Genomic DNA, 26,122 nt, shown 5'->3' with positions numbered 1-26,122 from the left:
ATGACATTATGACTAACTGTCATCGTAGATATATGATGACACAGGTATAAACTTTGTTTACCAACATCATACCTAACGGTCATCGTACATATTTGATGATAAACTAACATTATAATCCATCCGTTAACTTGAGTTACTGAATTTTTGTAGTATCCGTTGATCAACGATGACATACCATAACGTACTGAAGGACTGGCAAGCTGTCATTTGTAGACTTAGATAAAAAGTGTAAACAGCTCATCACCAAAGTACTTTTGAGTAAAAGAACTCTTAAATGAACCTGTGAATAATTCTTAGGATATTTGTTATCAACAAGTAGAGAAAGAAACAAAGAGTCAGTTGAAGATTTGAAGAAGTGCAACTTAGAAGTAGAAAGAAAACAATACACAAATCCAGAATTCAGCAGAGAACAAATAAAAGAATCGAAATCCATCTTATTATAACTTGTTTTGTTTTGTGTAGACAAAATCTAATCCAATATTTAATTTTTAATGCTCTTCCGTTTTACAAAGTCAACTTACATTTGAAAGAATTCCTATAATCCAAAAACTAACCCAAAGGAAAGAAAGAAAGGTGTTGTAGATTGTACACATTACAGAATGAATGCTTTTTTGCTTCCTCCTCATGAGCTTCCACTAAAACCTCCGCTTTCTTTCCTCGTCGTTCTCATCTCCATTTCCCTGGTTGTTTGGCCATCACCACTCGACCCAGATGGATACAAACCATACTCACTCGTCGGCTCGCTGTACTCACTGCCGTACTCCTGGCTCGCCAATGCCATCTTCCTGAACTTTTTCAGGTCCTCATTGTACTGAGCTGTGTCATAGTCAGAGCTTCCATACGAACTGTAGACAGTACTATGTCCAGGTCGAATCCCTTCGTTAAGATCAGAAAGTGAGGCTTCACCTTCAAGAGCATGAACCACCTGACTCATCCGTGGTCGGCGTCTTGCCGAATGGCGCACACAGGCGGCTGCACAAGCAACCATGCGAGCCATCTCGTTGTGGTCATAGTTATCTCTCAGCTTTGGATCTACTAGACCATCATACACCCCATCTTCGGTGGCCCGTAATAGTAATGGCCTTGCCTGAAATTGACAAGATGGGTTGATTTAGATTTTAGATGTCTGAGAAAGGTTTGCAGAGATGTTTTATTTGAACATAAATGGCTAATGGCTGATGGGCTTACCCAATCGAGCAATCCATCATCCATGAATGATTGAGTTGTATCTACAGGTCTGCGTCCAGTAATCATCTCCAAAAGCATCACTCCAAAGGAGAAGACATCTGATTTCTCAGTGAGTTTCCCGCTTGAAGCATATTCAGGAGCAAGGTATCTGAATGGAGTAAGCAAATTCAAGAATTCAGAAACATGAAATTATCACGAAATCATCCCTCAGATTGATGACATGAATTTGAATGTGGTTCAAAAGCGCATACCCGAAAGTTCCCATGACTCGGGTTGAAACATGAGTATTAACATCAGAAGACAATTTGGCAAGCCCAAAATCTGCAACCTGGAAAAAGATATCAAATTCAACATATCAGCAACAAACCCATTTGCTTAAAGGGAATAGAAGAGAAGAAATCTCATTTACTCTTCTACTTGAACAGAGTTAACTTCATAGATTCAAATTCAAGAATTCAGAAAGCTCCCATTTTTACCTTTGCTTCGAATTTGAGATCCAAAAGAATATTTGCTGCTTTAATATCACGATGAATGATCTTAGGATTACCTGCACATTACATCACAAGACTCTTCAATACGTGAATTGTACAAACCCAGAACACATCTAATCACAAACACAATATACTTACAGTCCTCATGAAGGTAGGCCAATCCCTTGGCAGATCCCAGAGCAATTTTCAGTCTCGTTGGCCAGTCCATGGTGGGTCGTCCTTTCCCTGCAAAATGACAGTTACCTATAAGTTAAGATCCTCAAATCTCCCATCAATAAACACCTCAGATCAACCCATATAGCAACAGGGTAGATTCCATTGAATCATAACGTACCATGCAAGTGAAACTCCAATGTGTTGTTAGGAACAAATTCATAAACCAGCAACCTTTTGGAGCCAGTAATGCAATATCCAACTAAGGAAACAAGATGTCTATGATGAACTCGGCTGATTATTTCCACTTCTGCTTGAAATTCACGCTCACCCTGTCCACTTCCAGCTTTAAGTTGCTTCACTGCAACTTCCTTCCCATTTGGAAGTACTCCTTTATGAACATAACCAAACCCACCTTGTCCAAGGAGATTGGCTTCTGAAAACCCATCTGTCGCCATTGCTAACTCTTCATAAGTGAAGCTGCTTTGTGAGAAGCCCAAGGGAATAGAAGATGGAGCAGGAGCAAGCGAATTTTCAGACCCTGAATAATTAGATCCAGAGCCTCCGCTGCTGTTTATAATCGGAGGTGACAACGGTGGCCGTGATGATGGCGGAGGAGATGGCTTCGGCACTGCCCCCACGACATGATCTGCCGGTGGCGGCTGATGTGATTGCCAGTGGTGCTGTTGTGGACCATATGGGCCATCTGACATTCAATTGTTCATAAAAATTAATTTCAAATTCCATAATTCATTTAGAGTTTAGTTGAGATATCTGGAATATTTGACCGTTCTCACCTTTAAACGCCGGGGGTGGCGGCGGCCGGTAGTAAGCCTCCTCGTCGCGTCTTCTCTTCTTTCTTAAACACAAAAACATAACAATCAACGCCACAACCACCACCACCACTCCAGCAATGGCAACTCCAGCCACAAGTCCAGCCGAAGCTCCCGATGACGATGGGGGAGACGGCGGAGACAGATTTCCTCCAGGACTCGCTGGTGTACCAGAACCCGACGGCGGCGTCGGACTTGGCAGCTGCGGGGGAGCAGTCGAGTTGGTAGACGGCGGCGGCGGCGAAGAGCTCGAAGGCGTGGTCGGCGGTGAAGGAGAAGAAGTAGGCGGCGATGGAGCGGAAGTGTCCGGAGGCGGCGGCGAAGGAGTGGTGGTAGGCGGCGGAGATGAAGCAGGTGGAGGCTGAGAGGCAGCGTCGGGAGGCGGCGGTGAGAGAGACGGAGGTGCCGGGGGAGGTGCGCCGGTGGTTGGAGGTGGGGGTGAAGTCGTATTAGTCGCCGGCGGCGAGGTCGGAGCCGGAGACGACATTCTCCCCCAAAAAAAATCAGTGTACAGAGTCAGAAATCAAAAAGCACGAAATGGGTTTCGCTTAAATAAAGAAAGAATTAAAAAAAAATCCCTGCTTTGAAACTGGAAATTGAAGAGGTTAGTAATGGCGGAATTAGGAGGAAGAAAGAAGAAGAAGAAATTTCCTTTTGGGATACAGTACCAAACAAATTAGCAATAGACAATGTATAATTTGTATTGCACATAATTTGCACTGTGTGAGCTGTCGACTCCAACACGAAAAAAAAAAAAGAAAAAAGAAAAATAATAATAATAATATAATATAAATAAATGGGACCCACACGGCCCGCCAGTTTCTCCGTTTAATTCTCCTTTCCTTTCGCATTGGATTATTTATTTATTTATTTTCCAACGGAACTGAAAGTGGGATGTCAAATTAAATTACAGATTTTTCCTTTTTTTATTTAGGACAGAAATCAGAATATCAATTATAATTTATATATATACATTTTTAATTTGGAGTATATATGCTTAATCGGTCCCCATAATTGAAGATTTCTTTAAATATAATAATATCCTAAACCCTCTCTCGTATATATAAAATAAAGAAAAGTGAGGATAAATTAGTAATAATCAAATTGTTTTTTTTTTTTTTTTTTCAATTAAATTATAAATTTATTCTTTGAATCTATAAGCTTGTATATGTTTGTATGTGAAAATGAGTGTAGCTTCAATTGACAAAATAATAATAAATAATATTCTATTATAGTTTTCGAGATTAGAGGTTGAATTCTTCCAACTCATATGTTATTAAAAATTTATTTAATTTTGTGTGAATATTTCTAAAAACTGTATAAAAGAAAAGTTTCCAATAGGTCATTAACTTTTTTATTCCTAATTTTATGTGAAATAAATTTTTAAATTTCTAATTTTGTAGACAAATCTTGAATTATCTCAATATTTTTAAAATTCACAAACTTACTACACAAAATTGAAAGTTGTCTCATTAGACACAAACTTCGATTCTATATTAATTGATAAATTTTAAAATCTTTTAGTGTACAAATTACCTATTAAACACAAAATTGAAAGTATATAGATCTATTTTAGATGTTTTAAAAGTTCATAGATTTATCAAACATTTTTAAGTTGGATTTCTTCGATGCTTCTTAAAGTTTATGGACCAAACAAAAAATAAAGATTTAAGCTTTGTTTGTTAACCATTTGGTCTTTTATTTTATTTTATTTTATATTTAAATTAAGTCTATGGACACTACTTTCACTTTCAAATTTCTTCCTTTGTTATTTTCTTTTTGTCAATGGTTTAAAAAAACAAAGCCAAAATTTAAAAATTAAAAGCTAGTTTTTAATGTTTTTGGAATTTAGTTAAAAAATCAACATTTATACTTAAAGAAAGATGCAAATTATTGTAAGAGATTGAAAGAAATAGACTTAAATTTCAAAACTTAAAAATAAAAAATAAAATGGTTAGGAAAGAAATAGAGTTAGTTGATGATTGTTTTCGAAAAATGAAATAATGGTGGAAGTTGGGTTCTCTCTCCAGCTATCCATAGTAGACTTTTTGAATAAGGCAGTCAATTATTGCAATGAAAACATTGAAATAAATTATCTCTAAAAATTCTAAAATAGACAAATAATGATAAAGAAATAATAGTATTAAAGATGAAGGGAAAATGGAATATTAAATTTGAGGATGATGTTGAGAAATAGTGGGAGGGGAAGGATTCAATATTGGGTTATCACAATGCATTGGCATTCATAGAAAAGGTATAGTGTTGGTTGCCCCACAAAACCTCCATTTGGGAACAAACAAACAAACAAACCCAAAGAGGCACACCACATTCACAATATGTTTTATATACATTAAAAAAAAAAAAAAAAACCCTTTTATTTATTTATTTATTTATTTTATAATTATTTTGTCTCATACATTCATTGAGGTACCCTATATTATTTGAGCCATAGTTTACTATGATATATATAATATTTTTAATACAACAAATGCAATCTATAAAAAAAGGTATAGTACATGCTTTACTTTGGCCCCTTTTTCTTTTTGAAATAAGGGTATCTAACTTTTTCCATCTTCAACCATTTTTCATCTTTGAATCTTAGCATTTGAATAAACAAGCAAAAAAATGATAAAAAGGATTTTATGGGATAATATAGGAGATAAAGTAGATTTGTCCCATGAAATAATCTTTTGTAAAAATGGCACAAGTATAAGAACTCATATTTTAGTTATATATATATATATATTAATAATATACTTTAGATTAGAAATATAATTGATTTATCAATGATGCTGATGTCAAATATCAGAAAGAAAAAATGTACATGATCTTCCCGTGACAGCAACAATAAATTAATTTGATTTAGTGTGATTTAAAAAGAAAAAACAAAATAAAGAGACACACCACATTCACGTACTTCTTTATTATTATTTTGTCTCATGCATATCGCATTCTAATTAAAGTTGGAAAGGAGATCTAAGGATGATGTAATATAATTATCTCTAAATTAAACATGCATGTGCCTAAAGTGGAAATATTTTTCTTTTCAATGCTAAGCTCATGTAGGAGGTTGAAAGTTAAAATAAATTGTTTATAGGGTTAATTCCACTCATTTTGATAATTGAATGGATGTCAAGATTACTAAACTACCCTATATTATTTGAGAAATTTCCTATATCGAGAATTTTATAATTCAATAAAAATAATTTACAAATGAATAGTTCTAAAAAATCGTAAAAATTTGACAACATAACAACAATATCATAACTTAAACAATCCAATAAGTAAAGTAAGATTTTAACTTAAGATCCATAAAGTATTTCAAAGATTAATAAAATAAATAAACTAAAACAAAAAAATGATTTGAAACATGAAAACCAAATGCATATAAATAAAATAACAAACTTAAGAAGAAAAAGAAAAATAAATTTAAAAACTCCCCCCACAAACTAAAAAAAAAAAGTTTACTAAAAGAATCTAAAAATATCTTTCATTCTAGATGAGTTTTCCTATTTTTGAATCTCAAATGTCAATTCTATTACAAAAAGAAGGTTAAAGGGTAAGTTTAGTCTCTACGATTCGAAGAAAGTTAGAATTCAATTACTATGGTTTATAATTAAAAATTAGTCTATATAGTTTGATAAAACCCTAAAAAATATTCTCTACGATAAGAACTATGTATGATAATTTTATCAAATCATAGGAACTATTTATAAAGTTTTATGAAATCATAAGAATTATGTTCTAACTTTAAAAATCACGGGGACTAAATTTTAATTTTTTTTCAATTTATGAGAACCAAATTTATAACTAAACTTAAAAAGAATATAATTTTAGGTTAAGTTGATGTGAATTTAGTTTTCGTACTTAAAAAAGATGTTCTATTAAGTTAAAAGGCATCAAATATATTAAATTGATGATGGAAATAAAAAGTTTTTTTTTTTTCTGAACTATTAAGAATATTATGAACTTTTATTTATTTATTTTGCTGAAACTAATGTATTATAGGAACTTCTTTCATATTTTAAATTTATTTCCATCATTAAAATGCATTACTAACTAATATGCATATAAAATTTTTAACTAACAAAATAATAACCAAATGCATTACTAACTAATACGATCTCTTTTTATAGTGATATTTTGTAAGAGGAACAAATAATACTAACTAAAATTAGATTAAATTAAATTAACTAAAACATATAAATATTTTGATATTTAATTGTAATAAACTTTATTCGAATAATTTATTTGATTTTGTTATGGGTGATTTTAGACCAAAAGGATAAACCTAATCAATAAGGAAAAAAGAAACAAATCAAGACCAAGACAAGATCATGACGGGCCAAAAAAAGGGGAATGGACCTTTGGATCCAAATTTCTATTGGTCTTGCCCTCGAAGGTCGAGGCTGAGTTTCCTACTTTACCCATTAGGCTCGAGTCAACCTTTCATTGGTCTCGAACTCGGCCTCCAAGGCTGAGGAGCCCATTCGCATAGACACTCCCTCAAGCCCAGAAATCCCATATAAGATCAAAATAGGTTATCAGATTATTGGATTCTGAAAAGGAATAGGAGAAGACTTAGGGTCAACCTCCTCTGTAAATACATAATTAAAGCTTCACATGATGTAGCTAGAATCTTAACACTCAAACTCGATCTCTAAATTCCACATTCTTTCACTCAATTAAGCATTAGAGCATATGTGACAAGCACCAAATTGATGTGCATGTTTTCTCTTTTGCAGGCCACATTCCTTTTCTCTTGAAACAAATTCACTGCTAGTGTTACGTGGAGATCGGGTGTATTTTCTCCATCTGAATTTTAGCATTAATAGATTTCAAGAAAGAATTATTTATTAAAATAAAACTATATCGACTAAAAAAAGGAGTGAAGAGTAAAATAAATTCTAGCATTTTTGTCGATCATATTCTTCTTCTTCTCTACAAACAAATTCACTGCTAATGTCACATAGAGGTCATGTGTATTTTATCTGTGAATTTTAGCATTAATAGATTTCAACAAATAATTATTTATCAAAATAAAACTACATCGACTAAAAAAAATAGTAAAATAGATTTGTATTAGAAAAAAAAAACAAATAAATTTTATATGTATATGATATTTAATAAAAATGTTTTTTTAAAAAAATTTTAAAATAATAACTATTTACTAAGTAAACTTAAATAGAAAGTTTCAATTCTATAGATAAAAAGTTACTTGTAATAAATGAAAAAATTAATGACTTTTTTTTTTTTTTTGTTGAAAAGATAATAATAACTAATGGAAATAAGGGAGAAAGAAAATTACAAAAGTATTAATAAAGATGAATCCTTACCTAACTAGTTAAGAAATAAATTTTCTATTAAAGAGATTATAGATATCATTTGTAGATGAGAGGGAAAGACTAATAATATAATCACGGAATTAGGAATAAGAATAAATGAGAAAAGGGAATGAGATTCCTAAATTGATGATGGATCCCACAAATGAAAATGTCACATTCCCTTGAAGTGAAGTGAGGTTAGGTTTGATGGAAGTAAAATAGGAGTTAAAGATTAAGAATATGGATAATTATCCAATACATAGATAAGGTAGAAGGTCCGTCATGTACCATTTTGTTGTGGTCTAAATTTTTCATCCTTATTCCTTACTATTTCAATTCATATTCGTCAATTATCATCTACTACAAACCTAAGCTATTTGTTTGTTTTTATTTAAGTCTTTCGTCAACCAAATTAACTTTAAGATTATACCACTAACTCTTTCTTTGGGGCAGTAATACATTTGTGAATACATATAGATTTCATTGTCTCACCCATTAAATTTTGTTCATGTTAAAAATTATATTCTTAAGTCGAAATTAAAAATTACTTATAAACCACTCTGTACATCATATAAATTTGAATAAAGTATATTCAAATCAAGTCACAAAGAACTTGTTTGCCTATTTCATATTTAATGTTTTTTATTTTTAAAGAAATGACTTGTTTGATAATATTTTTGTTTTTTATTTCTAGATTTTAAGAAATGTATCTAAAAGTAGGACCAAATTTGAAAAACAACTACATGTAACGCGGTTTCATAAATGAATTAAAATCCAACCCTTCGTGGTTGTGAGTTCGAATCCCTAGTAAGTTAAATTACATTGTTTCCGTTCCCCTTATTTTCAGTTCTTTTCTATATTAATTTTGCTTTATTTCTTTTATATTTATTTATTTTCTATATTAATATGTTAGTTTAATTTTGAATTTTAAATTTTTCAATATTTAGATTTATATTACTTTAATTTTTAGTTTTAAAGTTTTCAATATGTATATGAAATATTTTTTTTGAATTTTGAATTTTTCAATATGCATGTTTATATATTATACTAAATTCTAAATTTTATTTTTAGTACATTGAAACTTACTAAAATTTTATAATATATAAATTTTGTTGACTAAAGCATTCATTTAGTTTCACTTTAATATTTTATAACTATGACATTTACATAATAATATAATTGAGTTGGATTTAAGTTGACATCATTTAAGACGAATGACCTGAATGAAAAATGATATCAAATTTGAGCAACGTTTGAAAAATAAAAACAATAATTTTATTATTGTTGTTAATTTTTCATCGAGACTTATTTATATTTGATAATGTAAAGTTTTTATATTTTTTATATTTTACATCATTAAATTATTTCTAAACTATATAATAATGAGAAAAGTAAAGAAAAAAAATACAAAGAACAAGAAACAAAAATAGTTATCAAACAATATTCTGTTTCTATTTCTTCCCCTAAGAAACAAAAAGCAAAAAAGTTATCAAACATATTCATGTTTTTAGTTTTTAGAAAATAAAAAACAAGAAACAAAAACATTATCAAACGAGCCCAAAATTATCAATACCCTCTTACCAAAATATCCGAACCTAAATACAAATTTGAGTATATAAAAACCATCAAACTAAGGCAAAAATTGTAGGATTATAAAAACTAATACCGACATAAATATTCTTATGATTTGACCACATATTGTGACTAATTTTTGAAAAATTATTTTAAATGATTGAAAACATTTACAAATAATAGTAAAATATCACAATCTATATGTGATAAACCATGATAAATCGCGATAAACTACTATATGTGTCTATCACGACACAAATAGACACAGTTTATAGCAGTCTATCGCAAATAAGCACTAAAATTTTACTATATTAGTAAATATTCTGGTTCATTTTCCCATATTTGAAAACAATTTTAATTTTTTTTTTTTTTTTTAAATAGAAGTTACAAAATTAAAATTGACGAATTTTTCCATATATCTTCCTAAAAGATTAATTTCAACATGCAGAAGTGAGGAACATTGGAAGTTAGAAATGAAAATGATTTTTTTTCTTTTTTTCTTTTTTCTTTTTTTTTTTTAAAAGGACAATGGTAAATATAACAATCGGATCTACTATAAATATAACACAATGAAAAAGATTTTAGCAAGAATCTATCGACCATAGAATATATAATAGATAGATTTGGTTATATTTACCATTCTTAACAATTCTTTAAATATGTTACTTTATTAATTACTAGTTTTAAAAGTGTTCCCTATTATAATTAGGTTAATGACATAGTTGTAAACCAAAAAAGAAAAACGGGTGGATATTTGTTTGGTATCAAAATGTCAATGCTTATTAAACTTAAATATTAGCAATAAGATTCTATGATTAAGACAAACTTCTACTAATTTCTTAGTCTTAAATTATACGTTTGTTATGTTTACAATATAAATATAATATCCCACCGGCTGCCAGCCAAGGTTGGGATGGAGATAAAGACGGTGGTTGCTTATTCAAATGGGGAAGGCTGAACAAAACAGAAGAGAGGCCATTTGTCATTTGTGGACCAACAAAGCATTTGACTTGACAAAGTCTTGCTGGCACACACAGTGAAAAATGAAAGCTGATGGCTGTTAAAAAAGATAAAAAAAGACACAAACTTTACCTAAATTATTGTAGATTTTTTACATACTACATTTTCAATACAGATTAGTCCATCCATTGAACTAAATAAATAAATAGCCACCCTTCAGGGCTTTGCTTTGCGGTTAGGCAGTCAATACATTAGCTAGTGGTAGTGGGGGTTGGTTTTTCTTTGTGTTTAAGGATGCCAGGTGAACTAACAATGTCACCTTCTCCTTTCTTTTCTCCCCCATCAGTACCTAACAATGCTGCTTCTTCTTCGGTAACGATGCTTTGCCGATGAATTTCGAATGCTGTCGGTCTTTGCCGTAGTTGAAAGGAATCAAGTTCCGGGGAAAGTGTTGTTCGTGGTAGAGAGAATTATGAAGGCGCATACGACCGAAAGGGAGAAGACAGACACCCAGGTGTTCTCTGTGTACATCTCCATTGCATCGGTGAAGGAGAAACGCGTGCGATTTTCGGCCCAGTTTCGGATTCTGTCTGCCTCAGCTGCATACAGAGCCCTCCCCTGCAATAGTATGATGAATAACAACTCTCCATAATTGCACATCTGGGTTCTTGATGAATTTTTTAATTCTATTAATCATTGAACTTATGAGGCGTTTTGGGTTTACTACTTCCCATGATGGAATGAACTTACCTGTTCGTCAAACCACCGACCTCGTCGCAGCCAGGCAGTGACAAGAGCTAATAAGATTCTTGGAGGAGTTAAGTAGTTGATGGCTTTTCCTGTTCCTTTCACGACTCGCATCCGAGGAACTAATGTTCTAGCAACTGTTTCAGGAAGCTCACAAATGATATTGAACATCTGTTTGTTCCTCACAGTTGAACCACTGTATGCAAGCCACAAGTATTACAAATTTAGTAAGAATTGTTCCAATGGATAATGCTTATCCACAGAAAAATGTATATCAACCAAGTATAACACAAGCTGAGATATTTCTTGGGAGAGTGCAAGACCAAAAACATTGATAAGAAAATTTGTGCATTTCTAGCAATTTATCTGCTGCATATGGAAACATGAGGATATTAAGAAGAAACTTGATTCACCTAAGAAGGAGATCTGTCAAAACCATGCCAGGAGATGCAGTGTGTACGCCTACATTGGACCGCCGGCACTCTTTTAAAAGAGATGATTGAAGCTGCCTAAGACCACATTTCGTCGATCCATACCTAAAAGTTCAGTAAACTAAATGGCATAAACACCAAAACCAACTGTTGATTTCATAGACACGAAAATACAATCCAGAATTTGCCAGAATTTGAATGAAACCCTCCGATCCATACAAAATTACATTTACATTTCACTGTATGCAATGAGCCAATGAACTTACACAGCCGTTAAAGGAGTACTTGAACCTCCAGAACCGGCACCGTCCATGTTAAATATATGCCCTCCTTTAGCCTGATTTCTCATTACACGCATGGCTTCTCGAGTACAAAGAAGGGAACCAACGAGGTTTGTTGAAAGAATCTATCAAATAACCAGTGTATGAAATTAAACCAAGTTATAAGTAATATCATAGTTTCAAACATGCAATAAACTGCCAAGTGCTAAACATATTCTAAGAGCTCATATCTATTGGAGAAAATTATGTTCAAATTTATCAAGAGAAGAGAAGAGAAGTTTTGGGAAAAAAAATCCAGAATTAATAACTTTAGCTTACCTGAGTAATATCTTCATCCGTAAACTGCAGTAATGGTCTAAAGCCTTTATTTGTGCCCGCATTGTTTATCTGTCCACAATTTGTTACATTAAACAAATTCAAGATTTTTTTCCCCCTAAAGATTGAAAATAGACATGATTCTTTATCCTTGATGATATAAAATTTTAATGTTTTTAAATAAGCATAGCTTATTTTCTGACAGTCGGATCAATTTTATCCCTGAAAGGCAATGATGCATGGAAACAGCTATTTTAAGAATGTATCAGTAGATCTAAAATCTAAATATAATTACGAAAAACTTCGAGAAAGTCAGCATATAAGAACCAGCTTGTGCATCCGAAATGTAAGTTCATGACTCACCCAAATGTCAATAGAACCGAGTTCATTTATAGCAAAATTGGCTAAATTATGAACATCTTCAGGGTCACAAACATTGCACGTTGTGCCAACAACTTTAGCACATGCCAGGCTTTTATTGGAAGAACCACTTCTGACCATTAGACCTTTTAAGTTTTCCTCGAGCTCTCTTAGAGTTTCTTGAACGGACTCAGGGCTGTCTTCACAAAATGATTGGGCAAGGAAATGTGATGTGAGCAAGATGTAAAACGTAGAGATATTAAGTATCAGTAGTTTTATTTTAATTCTGAAGACCACCTGCGAGAAGCCACAACCACACGGTCTCCTGAAAGAAGAAACTCTCTGGCTAGTGCTTTCCCCAATCCTCTTGTGCTGCATAGTCAACCATCCATGTAACAACAGAGTCATATATAGATCTTCATATTACGAACATAACAGGCAGTTTAAATCACATGATATAAGAAAGGAAGACAGTACAAGCCAACAATGAACATTAGATAAATTAATCAATCTTATCACCACGTAATGCATTGAAACAATGTGCCAATGATCTACATTCTCCTGAGGAGTGATTAGTTACCTTCCAGTTATAACAACATTGCGCGGACCAGCTCTGCAGTGCTCCTCTAATACCATGTTCGCACCAATCATAGTTCCAATAATAACCCCTCCGAGCCAACTATACCAAATCAGTGCGTTCATTTGATTGTCTCCACCTTCAAAATTTTCAAGAAACAGAATTCATATTAACATCGACAATCACACTTGTTTTTTTTTCTGGACCTTTAAAATGTAGTATACCTGATAACTGAAATCCGACAGCAAGTACGACGCCAGTGCTCATCATTGTAACGATATATCTACCAATTTGGACTGCAGCCTATTTATTATAGATAATAAAGGAGCTACAGTTAGTGATGCTACTACAGTTTCCAATGAAGATTAAAGCACGTGCCCTTGCTCCATGAGTATACATCAAAACTACCACATAGAACATAATTGATCTATGTATTTACAGCTTAAGTTGACTTTGCTTCAATTTTATGCCACAGTAGCCTGTTTATTAATATCTTTATCCAATTATCCTAAATTCAAATCCGAATTCCTAACAACATATCTCAACAAAGCAAAAACTTCCAATTCAAACTTCTTACAACAAATAAGGAGGGGTGAGATTGAATGCCTCCTTATTGGCATCCGTTTGTCAAACTTTTTGTAATTATCAGCTTAGTATTGGATTGGAGCCATTCTTGTAGGTAGTTGTAGACCATTTTTTAATGTCCTTTTATATTCTTTCATTTTTCTCAGTGAAAGATTGGTTTCTTATATAAACCAAAATGAAACATCAATTTACAATCGTTTAAGCTAAAACTGCAGGCACATTTGCTCAACAAGCCAACTGATGATAATGAACCAAGCATCGGGGGACAAGTTTTAAAAAAAACACAAATTCGTTCTAAACAACTCAATATTACTCATGAATAGAGAATACATGTAGTTTAAACAAGGTATAAGAAGAAGATAAGACCAACACACAGCAATAGCAATACTCACCGAAGAAAGCAAACCCTCCATATTAGCCATAAGTTTCCCCTGATCAACATCCGATCCCAAAAGCAAATTAAACTTACCCAAAACACCAGACCTCAAAAATTTCCAAAACTGACTTTCCTTCTTCATTTTCACCTCTTTTAACCTCGAATTTCTCCGATTCCTCCCTTTACTATCCTCCTTCTCAAAATCCCCACCATCCCCTCCTCTGAAGGATCTACACTTTCTCAAGCACAACCCACTCCGGCTCGTCGATACTCCAACACCGAACCGATGAATTCCCCGTCCAAGAGCTCCGATCAGATGCCCATCTCTCGTACTTGGAGTTGGACCCTCAAAACTTTGTGGGTACACGTGAAGCTTCGTAAGTGTAGTCATTGGTGGAAGATAGAGTTGCAGAAAAAGTGGGAATTCATGTAAGAGAAGAATGCATCCAAAGAATTTTGTTTCTGGGAAATGGGTACTGTTCAAATCTGCGATATTTTCGGAAAACTTATATAAGAGAGGCAATCAAATATCAAATGGGCGGTGGGGTTTGTGGGTAAATTCGAGAAGAAAGGACTGTGATGACCACACGATAAGCAACCCAATCCTTGTACGACAAACATGACACGTGGCGTTGTGGGTCGATGTCAGCATCGTTTCTCAATGTTGGGAACGTCCAGCTGGATAGAGATTAGTCCTAAAGGGACGGTGATGGAGCCTTATACGTATCATGCTTATGAATCTTGTCTCTAAGTAGTGGCCCTGTTATTTTTTTCTTATTCTAATATCCCATTGCAAAATCAAGAGACGTAGCTAACATGAGCTGAATGTTCAATTAATTAAGATCTCTCTTTCCTTTTAGAAGGTGTTACATTTTAATCTTTTACTTTCTGTATTTGGGATATATTGTTCTTAAAAAAAAATAAAAGGTATACCGGTAGTGATGTCATAATTTGAATCATATGTTGAGCTTGGATATTCTTTCTTCATTCGATAATGTAGAGGTAGAGATTTGAAACATTAGAGTGGAGGAAAGATGTTAACCAATTAAGCTATGTTTACTTTACGAGGCGAAATTACTAATTTCATGTCTCGTTTTGACTAATAGGTGTTTGATGTATATGATATTTATAAAATTTATGGATCTTATTTTGGGTGATTCCCATTTTAGTCTTTGTACTTACAATTGTTCAAATTGAGCGTTATCCACTTTTAATAAATCTTACATTTAGTCTTTCAATATTAAATTGTATCAAAATTGGTTGAATAATATTAATCTTCTTGCAAGACAAGACACATGTGATTATATTTCCAAAATTTAAAAAGAGAATGCAAATAGAGAACAACCTTAAAAAAATCAATAATAAACTAACATCATGGACTAATTTTAAAATTTGTTACAAATATAAGGATTAAAATTGAATATTTAAAAGAATAAATATTGAAATGTGATAAAATTTAAAGTACAAGGTCAAAATTATAATAAAGATTTTAAAAAAACATTTAAGGTAAAATCCACTTTTGGTCCCTATGTTTTGAAGGAGGGAGGTAGAGAGATTTAACCTTAAAGAATGAAGAATATAAAAAAGATTTTAAACTTAAAATTTAGGGTAAAATCCACTTTTGGTCTACATGTTTGAAGTTATGTCTATTTGGTCTCCAGGGTTTCAAAACATACACTTTAGTCCCCCAAGTTTGCAAAATGATTCTAAATGGTCCCTGACTTAATTTTAAATTAATAAAATGTTGACTAGATCTTTAAGTACTAACGTAGATGGGAAGACAAGGCTACTAATAACGTGTAGAAATACAAGTTATTTTATCTTTTTATTTAGAACAATTAGGAAAATTCATAAGAAAATGTGTTTGCTTGATAAGAAAAACATGCAATTAATCATATCTTGCGATCGCTACCTACGAAATTAGTAATCCTTGAAAATATAAGATTTTTCTCTTTTTGACATAGGATTACGTTGAAAACCGATAAAGAGAAGCAAGTCGCAATCGTGATCGCACAAATTACATATGACGCCTATCTTTGCATCGCATAATCCTACACAATAAGCCGAGACTTGATTAGAAATATGCCAGACGCGTGGATGGTGGAAATCAAATCAAAAGAGCAAGTTGATAGCTGATATGAAAAATTCATGGCAGAGCCAATGAATCTCTAATGCGAAGCAGGTGGCGCGACAGGGTATGGAATATAGTGTAAGGTGTCAGCATAATCATTAGAAAGAAGCAAATATCCTTCCTCTTGATGCCTATAATAGCCCTTTAAAGAATCAACAAAGTATCAGACTTCTCTCCAAGAGATTGACTAAAGCTCTGCTCAAACTCCACCTCAAATTAACCATTACCATCACTTCTTCAAGCTTTTTTCTGAAGATGTTTAAGTGAGAGCTTAGAGTTCTTCTCTGAAAATAACTCCATCGTCACTGTAGCCATCACACGGAGAACAACCATATTAGAGCCAACGGGAGCAAGACATTGCAACTGACGACTTGACACTCTTTATCTTTACATTTTATCTTTTTTCTTTTCATTTCATTCTATATAAAGTCATTATGTTTGAGAACTTGTTATTATTTAATTCAATTATGATTTCCAATCATTCTTCTCTATCCATGCATTCTTATTCCTCCATCATGAGTAGCTAAATTTCTAATGGGTTAAGGGGAATGATCTAGCATTGTTGAAAATATGCATGAGTAGGCGTTCATTTCGTTTAATGCAAACTTAATCTATTGCTTGAATCTGTTGAGAGATTGGTTTAAGTAGTAGTAATCACCTGATTGAGAAAGAAGAAAATTGTATACATCATTAAATGAAGAAAGAAATAGCTTGAGAAATAAAGTTAGATTTTTTGTTTAAGAACAACTTGAGCATGCGTCTTAGAGATAAGATAAATGTGACTTAGAAACAGAGAGGTTGGCTTTTCACCTTAAGAAGTTGAGAACATGAACGCGCATTTATGTATTATTCAAGAGAATGCTAGTGAACCTCCTTAGCCCTATTTTATCGCATTGCTTTATCCTTCACTTCATCATAAATTGTTTTTTGTGTGATTACATCCTATTTCCATATCGCACTGAACATCATCCATTACTTCGTCCATATTTATACACTCTCATCGCCTCATATCTCCACTCCTTGTCATTTTCCACCTAGATTCACTTTCATTTATTTATCACACATAAAAGTAGTTATTACCATTCACAACCATCATATTTACGCATTGAGCAAACAACCATTGCATTGATCACTCTCGTCCGAACACAGAATCAGTATAAGTCCCTTTGATCGACTCTGGACTCACCAGGAAACATTATTTACACTTATACTTGGGTTTAGATAAGGAAAACTTGTACTCAATCATTTTCATACATCAAGTTAGGCATGGCTTAATATTGAGCCATTGCATTATTGTGTTGACGCATGCAATAGAAAATTAAGTGAACAAGTTCTTGCATCATTGCTTGGGACTTTAAACTAATTAGTGTTTGGAATGTGTTTGATTTTTGCAAAATCTTAATCAAAGGTGCATTGTGCACTCAAGCCAGAAGAGTGTCGCAAACAATACATGAGCGACAACAATTTGCCTACCTTTGTATTTCACTAAAATATTAAGAGAACCTTTCAAAAAAGAAACAAAGCCAATAAGAAAAGAAGACAGTGGAAAAGAAGAATAGTAGACCAACAAAATGAAAATAACCTTAATGTACCCATTGCTGACAAAAATCGGAACGTACAGAATGCATGTACAGAATGCGACCAACAATGCATACAATGTGTTGGCGCCAACTCATCTAATACTTCTTGCTCATGATTATAACAGACCTATCAACAAGTATGTATCATCTAACTTTTATGATTTTTCATTAGGTATTATGTGACCTGCCAACGCAGAAACCAAATTCTAAATGAAGCTTGTGATACTTCAGATGCTGCAAACTGCTGGTCAATTTGAAGGTTTCCTAGAGAAGATCTTCATGGGCATTTGAAAAGTTTCCTCGAAACAAGCAACACGTTCATTATATCAAATATCACCGCATAGAAAATTAGGTTAACACTCTTCCCTTTTTCTCTAAAGGAAGAAGCTCGGCAATGGGCTTATTCCTTGGAACAGAAAGAGATAACCATATAGGATCAAATGGTTGAAAATTCATGAAGAAGTACTTCTTTCCTATTGAGAATGCCAAGCAAAGGCATGACATTACAAATTTTGAACAAAAGGAGAGGGAAACACTCTGTGACGCATGGGCACGATTTAAGAAACTGGCAAGAAATTGTTCGCATAACGGTCTTCCAGATAGTGTGCAAATGGAAATATTCTATGATGGGTTGAACAAGAGTTCACGAGAGGTAGCTGATGCTGTAGCAACTGGTGGGATTGGTGTCCTGAATCTCTCTTGTATTCTCGTAGTTTGTAAACTCTATATAAACAAATTGTTATTATGAAAATAATTGTTATTTTATGAACATAAACTCAATCCAATAAACAAAGATTCTAGGTTATTTTTATGTAATTTAAACTTGTATGTAGAGACATACAGGTGAATTATGTTTAAATGATAACCTAAATGGTCTGTAGTAGATGGATACTGTGAAATTCGAAGAAGAAAGATTGTTCTTCACTCGGCAACGAAATGTGCGACATTACAAGTCAACGAAAGAAGGAGAAGAAGAATTGTACTTGTGTGATTGATGGAATCGACTAAGAAAAATGAAAACCTTTGAGCTGTGTGGTGAAGAACATCAATGAAGAAGAAGAAAATGAATTGAAATCGCCGAATGATCGGAATTGAACGAAATTGTTTTGGAATTGAATGAAAATGAAGCGAAGAAGAAGAAGAAGATTGGAAATCACCATAGGAAATCGATGGTAGTCTTGGAATTCTTTAAAAAATATTGGTTGATATGATTTTTTTCCATAATATGTAAATAGTTAGTATTAGTTTTTTCCTATTTTTGACCAGTTCTCTATGATTATTTAGAAATTCACTAATGAAATATGGATTATAATCTCGTTACATTACATTAATCAAATGATCAATCTTTGAAATATTGTGTACTGTTGCGTGCAAGCTAGAAAGTTTGACGTTAGATTGTCAGTCCCCTAAGCTCAACGAACTCATATATTGATTTCTTTTGTCTCAAAGAAAAATTCAGACATGAATTATTGCAGAAAAGAAACGTGTTTGCTTTCTTCTTTTTTCTTTTCTTTTTTTTTTTTTTTTTGGTTCAAATACTAAAAACAAATTTCGAACACACTTTTTTCCTTCTTTTTCCTTCTTATCGGGAGCGGTTGTTTTGTTTTTGTCTCTGTGAGTCGTTACCTAAAAAACACTGCAAACTTTGCTCTTGTTTAAAAAACTATCTAATATTCTTTTATATTGCAATATTAATTTTGATCTTTGTAATTTCAAAAGTGTGATAAAAATCCTCTGTTTGAAACTTCATGATTTTGAAAATTTCAAATTGCAAATCATAAGGCTTTTAAATGAGTTCGTTGTCCGTTACAACAAGAAAGGGAATTGACTTGAAGTTGTAGTGATTTCAAATGTCACTTTTATGTTTAAAAAATTAAAATGGTTGGATTTCCCTGATTTCATAGGATTTCGAGATAAATTTTTTATATAACTTTGGTATATTCTAATTTTCTATTAACAAATTATAATTAAACGTATAATAATTTTTTTAACTTTCTTCTTCGATTATCATCTATCCAAAACGTTTTAAATATATTCATTTCAAAAAAATTTCGTTCCAAACGAAGTAAAAAAATTCAAAATAATTTCTCAGATTTCAAATCATTTCTTAAACTTTCTTGAATTCAAATGGAGGGTCAGAATTATTACAAACTAAAATTATGATCTAAATGATACGATAGTGACCTAGACAGAAAATTTGGATCACCACATCGTTCTAGATCATTGACATAACGTTCCAAGTATGGAGTTTTATTAAAAATTCTAAAATATTTTATGGGCAAAATGCATTTTTGACACGAGTTTGAACTCAATGCCAATTTGGTCTACGGGGTTTCAAATAGATACAATTTAATCCCAAAGTTTGCAAATGATTCTAAATGACCTCTAACTTAACTTTAAATTCAAAAAATATTGATTAGACTATTTAGTATTGATGTGGATGACATAGCAAGTTTTGTGTATCTCCCTCATCCATGCAGTCTAAGGTTTCGCGTATATATAGAGATGTCTAGTTTTTCCACGGGCCCCGCTCCGAACGGGACGGGGATTCCCCGATTAGGTGAGGAATGGAGGAAAAAGACTCCCCGTGAACTATACGGAGACGGGACGGGAAATGCATTCCCCGTCCTGACCCCGCCCCAATTAACTTTTACATATTTATTTAGTATAGTTATCTAATATTAAGTCGTTATTATTATTATTATATATATATTACATTTAAATTTTAAATTTCATTATTTATTGTGAAAGATAATGAATATGTTTAAATTTAGATTATATATAATTTGATTTATATTTATTTCTTTCTACTAAAAAAATTAATTAGCCTTTTTAAGCCAAAATTTGAGTAATTTATCTTTAAATTCAAATTGTCATATAAAACTAATCATAATAAACAATTTAGTGATAAAGTTAATTATTTAATTAAAATGTGCTCACATTAGTGATTTAAATTAATTGACTTTTTACAAAAAAAAAGAAACAAAAAAATAACGGGAAAAAATTCTCCGTGGGGAACCCGATCCCCGTGAATTCCCCATAGGGAATCTCCGCCTCGATCCTGGAGAATTTCACTGGGATGGGAAATGAAATGAGGAGCGGGGACGGGATGGGGTATGGCATCCCCGGCCACGTCCTGTGGACATCTCTACATATAGATGCACCCATTAATGTTTTTTAAAAAAAAAAAAAAATTACAACAAGAAAAACCATTTGAATCCCCCATATTTCTCTTATCCCCCAAAATTGTCTCTAGGTAATCTTCTTCAAATTCCATATTCTTAATCCATAAATTCTCCCAAAAATTCTCCCTTCTTCTTCAATCTATGCATCCTAATTTTTCTTCATAAATATTCTTCAACTTCCGACTGGCAATGATGGTTGTCGTTGCTATGTTGCCACCACCGAAGACTTCGTTACAAAATATTTGGTCGCTGACATCAATTGCGGTAAGAACGAGTTCTACGTGTGAGGCCAAAAGTGGAAACTCATCTCTTGAACCTTCATAGTAACTTCTTCAAATTCTTCTTCTTACCCTTCCAATCTCAAATTTGATTCTTCAATTGTTTCTCTTTCAAAAATCTCAGAAAATATTTCTCAACCTCAGTCTATTTCTTCAATCGAAACTGTCACGGAAAGAGCAACAAAAACTACCATGGTTGCCGTCGTAGTACTGTCTACCACTGTTATTTAAATATATACTAGTTAGTCTATGATATTCGATTGTATTTTGTATATTCAAATGGTTTCCCTCATACAATATATATACAAATATTAATATTGTATGGGAAAAAAATCACCAACACATTTCAGAGCATTAGGTTAAGAATTTGAACTCTATAAATTTGGTTTGTTTTTTTAAAATAATTTGATAATGATATCTATCTTAGTTTATGATCTAATTTATAGCATATAATATGAGATATATTTGCAAAATAATTAAATATACATATGTATATATAACAAAGTATGTGGAATATATAATTCAACTGAAACGAGACTAAAATTAAAATATGAAGTATATGTTGTATAACAACCTTAATTATGTATTTCTTCTAAATACATTTGAAAATAAGAGAAATTCTTATAAATCAAAAAATATTTACACTTTATAACAAAGTTTCAAAAGTGCTTAAGTATTTTTAAAATTTTTTACTATAAAGTGTAAATATTTTTAAATATTTTTTTATATTTAAAAAGACTCTTGAAATAATTTCATATACATTGTATATATTTGAAACAAATTTCTTATATATACATAAAAAGTGAAAAAATGATATTTGAAATCGTAATTCTGCGATTAGATGAAGAAGACAAGTCAACACATCTGCTAGATGAAACAATACCTCTATAATTAAGGAAAAGAACATTAACATAATAAATGCATTAAAATGAAAATCAATATTTACATAAAACTACAAAAAGTAAAAAAAAAAAAAAAAAAAAAAAAAAACTAATTAATGACCAAAGGAAAAAGCCGCTCATCAATTACAAGAAAAAAAAATGGATATATTAATAAAATGGAAAGAAGGATAAACTTGTCCAAAATTATTCAAAAAGCTTTGAATGAAAGAATTAAATTTAAGAACATTTATGAAATATATGTCCGCAAGATGATTTTTTTTATATAAAAATTATAATTTATTATTATTTTTCGTTGACTGAATTACTATTTATCTTTTAAAGACGTTGACTAAATTACTATTAGATTCCCACTAGAGTGGATAATTATAATCTTAGAGATAGTCGTAGTGAAAAGATAATATGGTGGTAAAAAGGAGAGTATATTATTAATTGTTAACATTATCAGATTTTGGGCTGTGCATTGCCACTCTCTCTCTCGTGCGCCTTGCTTGCTCAGTTGCTCTCAGAGCAGAGAGGATATGGTCGCTAACTCACTATCAATTCTCTTGCCCACTTCAATTCGTTCCATTTCCAAAACTGATTCATCATCTTCTTCTTCAATCCCCACCAAATTTGGGCCCTTCTCAGATTCTTCCAACCCAAGGTTTAGATTCCCAAAGCGTTTTAGGTTATTCCGGTGCCAAGTTCCTGGTTCTTCTTCTTCTTCTTCTTCTGCTTCCAATCAATTACGCGAAGATGCCTCGCCCGACCTGTTTTTCCAGAATAATTCAATTGCGGATTTCATGAGGTTCAAACGGGATGGAACCAGTGCGGAGCTTCAGACTGCTATCGTTAGTTACAAAAAGAAGTTTCCATGGTCTATTCTGCAGCCATTTGTTCAGGTTTCGTCTCGAATTCGAATTGCTTCAAATGGGTATTGCTATTTCTTACATGGGGTTTCTTTTATTTGTGGATTCTGCTCTTTTTCAGGTTGATTTGGTATCAACAATTCATATTGCAGACAAAGAGTATGCCTACTCATTGGATTCTCTTTTATTTTATCAATTTCGTATCATCTTCTGTAGTTTCCTATTTGTCTGCTTGTTTATTGTTGGCTGTTACCTTGTGGTTAGGAGATATAATCATGCAATTTGATTTTACTTTGAAAGGTAGTGCCTTACTCGTTAGTCATTATTTGCTGTCATGAGCGCAAGTTAATTTGATACCGAGAGGGAAATGGGACCAAATATATGTTTATGTCGCAACTAGGGATTGGCAACAATTTAATAGCATGTTTGGAGTTATTGGTTAAAATTATTTTTTAAATTTCAAAATTATAAAAAAAAATTACTTTTAATAATTCAAAATTAATTTTAATAGTATAAAAATGCGAATAAAAGTATAAAAAATCAAACATTGAATTGTCAAGTGATTAAATGTGTATTTTAGATTGAGTTTACAAGTGATTTTAATTATTCTAAAATCACCCCTAAACATGCGGCTGAGAAAAAGAAAAGAGTTACATTTTGTAGAAACTGTTCTATATCTGCAATGAAAATCGAAGGGATAAGATAAAATTAGCATTGGAAGATAGCAGACACTTTCCTCTATCGAATCAATTGAGCAGATTTTTCTAGCATTGTAACTGTCATTTTGTCCCGTTTGTCTTCTTTTTGTGTTCCAGTGACGGTATGAACTCTCTTTTCATACTATTTTCCTTGCTATGTGGGTAGTTTCCGTTTTAAATTAACTGATGCAGTGCTTCAATTGGGTGTTACTATGATAAAGGTTTCAAGAATAGAAACTGTCCTTTCATAGTGATTGCTAACTTTGATTTTGCTTATTAGTGGACTTACTACATGGCTTTTTGATTGACTAAAAATGCTGCCATCCATTTTGCATAGCTATTTTGAGGCCCTTCAGAAAGAACTCGAGTCCTATGATTGTATACTTTATGAGATGGTCGCTAGTAGGGAGAGCTTAGAAAACAGAAGAAATCCAGTTGCCACAAAAAAACTAAAAAGTTCACGATCACGAGGACTTAATATTCTGGGTTGCATTCAACGGCAGATGGCTCGTGTTCTTACGCTTGACTTCCAATTAGATTGTCTTGATTACCAGGCTTCAAATTGGTACCATGCCGATCTAGACTATGAAACCTTCAGAATACTTCAGGTTATTCCCTGTCTACCTTCTAACACAATAGATTGAGCAAGAAATATATTTTTTAAGGATGACAAGGTGCATGCGATTGGAAATGCCCATTTCCATTCTCTGGTTGGTTTTTTCACTTAACTACGCAATGTATGCTAAATTATGTAGTGGAAATTGTCTAATTGACAGAATATACTCCGAATAGTCGAATCGTAGCATCCGATGAGAATCTTTTATGATCAATTACAACAAAAGTAACATCCCCATTTGATATTTCAACAATTTTTCTGTTGAAATAGTTTCTTTCAATATGTGCCTTTTAGAGTGGGTATAGGGCCATTTAAAGTTAAGAGCATATTTCTTTATCAACTCCAAGGTGGCCTTGCTTCCTCAATTTTACAATTTCACATGGTCTCAGTTGTTTTTGACACCTGAAGATTGGTGTTATATAATGATATTTTAACACTGGATCTGATGTTATCATGTTACAGACTGAAAAAGGTGAAAACTTCTTTACATTTGCAAGAGATATGACTATACGATCCACCAAAGCTATGGTTCAGCCAACTGCAGTACCAGAAGATCTTGAACCTTGGAAGTCGAAGCTCCTCTGGGCGTCTCGTGTGCTTCCTATGCCACTTGTTGGTCTTCTTATCATAGGAAGTGTTTGTGCAGATGGGGGAAGTCAAGCATCAGAATTCCCAGAATTTGAAGCATTGTCAAGGCTTGATTTAGGTGCCGCAATGAAAGTTTTTCTGGCGAAGCGTCTAACATCTGAGTATGTACAAGTTAAATTCTTTAGGACGTTAATTCCCTTATTGGTTTGGAACTTTGGAGTTTGGACTATTAATTCATTCCAACACAACTTTATTTCTATTTGAAAGCCAAGTCTGGAGGGTATTTTTGAATTGAATAGTAAATGCTTGAATGAATCTGATGTAATTCATTGTGGGTGAAGGTTTACTCAAGTAACTGCTGAGGTGGAGGAGAGTTCTGTTATAATCGGCGAGAGAAATAAAGCTGCTACAGAAGCGCTTAGAGATGCCCTTGACAAGGGACACAACAGAATCGCGATACTATACGGCGGTGGTCACATGCCCGACTTGGGGAGGCGGTTGCGAGAGGAGTTCGATCTCATCCCATGTCGTGTAAAGTGGATAACAGCATGGTCAATTACAAAACGAAAACTAGCCAGCAGTTCTCTCCCATTTCTCAAGGCTCTGGCTGATGTCTCAGGTTGGCCATTGAACCGTTATCAAACCTTGGCACTGCTAATATTCTCCTCAGTCCTAGCCGTGGATCTCTGGTTTTGGGAACTCTTTTTCGGCACCGCAGCAAATTGGATCTCTGAATTCGCTTTAGAAGTCTATCGGTATATTGATAATGTACAGCTGATGTGAAAAAACATTAATGCATTTCAGCCAATTGTAAGTTGTCTCCTTGCCGTTGTAAATAATTCAACTGTCGGCTGTTGTTTCATGGGTCACTCAGAAAGTAGTACAGTGAAAAATGTTGAAATTATTTTATATTTATGCCACGTTTATTAATTTGTAATGAAAATTGGTATAATTATAATAAGATTTTATTGATTCGTGACGAGTCACAATCACAAACGTAATTGGATTTTTGATCACATTTACTAAAATTTATGAATTTGTCATATTTATTGTTATAGATTTATATTTCTAACAATAGGGTAACGATAATGATATTGAATAGG

At 32.7% G+C, this 26,122-nt stretch overlaps 3 protein-coding genes and 1 non-coding gene across 4 annotated transcripts; 1 reads left to right on the top strand and 3 right to left on the bottom strand.

Moving 5' to 3' along the window:
* Nucleotides 1-398: 398 nt before the first annotated feature.
* LOC120071664 (proline-rich receptor-like protein kinase PERK1) lies at nt 399-3,357 on the bottom strand. The gene is made up of 7 exons (XM_039024039.1): nt 2,630-3,357; nt 2,014-2,538; nt 1,818-1,904; nt 1,665-1,735; nt 1,440-1,516; nt 1,189-1,336; nt 399-1,087 (listed from the first exon to the last, which is right to left on the bottom strand). Exons 1-7 carry the CDS (start codon nt 3,150-3,152, stop codon nt 623-625), a joined length of 1,896 nt encoding a protein of 631 aa, XP_038879967.1. The 5' UTR covers nt 3,153-3,357; the 3' UTR covers nt 399-622.
* A 7,264-nt stretch (nt 3,358-10,621) lies between these two features.
* On the bottom strand, nt 10,622-14,710 carry LOC120071786 (probable chlorophyll(ide) b reductase NYC1, chloroplastic). The gene is made up of 10 exons (XM_039024168.1): nt 14,210-14,710; nt 13,457-13,535; nt 13,236-13,371; nt 12,953-13,027; nt 12,659-12,851; nt 12,299-12,367; nt 11,966-12,105; nt 11,682-11,804; nt 11,272-11,464; nt 10,622-11,139 (listed from the first exon to the last, which is right to left on the bottom strand). The coding sequence occupies exons 1-10, from the start codon at nt 14,582-14,584 to the stop codon at nt 10,954-10,956; spliced, it is 1,569 nt and encodes a 522-aa protein (XP_038880096.1). The 5' UTR covers nt 14,585-14,710; the 3' UTR covers nt 10,622-10,953.
* A 3,681-nt stretch (nt 14,711-18,391) lies between these two features.
* Nucleotides 18,392-18,498, bottom strand: LOC120072368. The gene has a single exon (XR_005480432.1). It is a non-coding gene; the product is annotated as a small nucleolar RNA R71 (small nucleolar RNA).
* A 4,201-nt stretch (nt 18,499-22,699) lies between these two features.
* Nucleotides 22,700-26,020, top strand: LOC120071628. The gene is made up of 5 exons (XM_039023985.1): nt 22,700-23,150; nt 23,239-23,276; nt 24,153-24,423; nt 24,894-25,180; nt 25,361-26,020. Exons 1-5 carry the CDS (start codon nt 22,788-22,790, stop codon nt 25,800-25,802), a joined length of 1,401 nt encoding a protein of 466 aa, XP_038879913.1. The 5' UTR covers nt 22,700-22,787; the 3' UTR covers nt 25,803-26,020.
* The last annotated feature ends 102 nt before the right edge of the window (nt 26,021-26,122 follow it).

This window comes from Benincasa hispida, chromosome 2, assembly GCF_009727055.1.
Source record: "Benincasa hispida cultivar B227 chromosome 2, ASM972705v1, whole genome shotgun sequence".
In the NCBI taxonomy this organism is placed as follows: Eukaryota; Viridiplantae; Streptophyta; class Magnoliopsida; order Cucurbitales; family Cucurbitaceae; genus Benincasa; species Benincasa hispida.
Note: the sequence above shows the minus strand (reverse complement) of the source record. Positions and strands in the feature narration are given on the sequence as shown.

Bases quoted from the DNA above. Each gene is read 5' to 3' on its own strand.
- LOC120071664 (XM_039024039.1), bottom strand. From the start codon at position 3,152: ATGTCGTCTCCGGCTCCGACCTCGCCGCCGGCGACTAATACGACTTCA. The intron at 1,517-1,664 runs GTAAAAATGGGA...ATCTTTTTCCAG, and splicing joins ATCTCAAATTCGAAGCAAAG to GTTGCAGATTTTGGGCTTGC. The intron at 1,337-1,439 runs GTATGCGCTTTT...TACTCCATTCAG, and splicing joins CGAGTCATGGGAACTTTCGG to ATACCTTGCTCCTGAATATG.
- LOC120071628 (XM_039023985.1), top strand. From the start codon at position 22,788: ATGGTCGCTAACTCACTATCAATTCTCTTGCCCACTTCAATTCGTTCC. The intron at 24,424-24,893 runs GTTATTCCCTGT...ATCATGTTACAG, and splicing joins AAACCTTCAGAATACTTCAG to ACTGAAAAAGGTGAAAACTT. The intron at 25,181-25,360 runs GTATGTACAAGT...TTGTGGGTGAAG, and splicing joins GCGAAGCGTCTAACATCTGA to GTTTACTCAAGTAACTGCTG.
- LOC120071786 (XM_039024168.1), bottom strand. From the start codon at position 14,584: ATGACTACACTTACGAAGCTTCACGTGTACCCACAAAGTTTTGAGGGT. The intron at 11,465-11,681 runs GTGAATCAAGTT...GCTTGCATACAG, and splicing joins TTGACAGATCTCCTTCTTAG to TGGTTCAACTGTGAGGAACA. The intron at 11,140-11,271 runs GTAAGTTCATTC...ATACTATTGCAG, and splicing joins GTCGGTGGTTTGACGAACAG to GGGAGGGCTCTGTATGCAGC.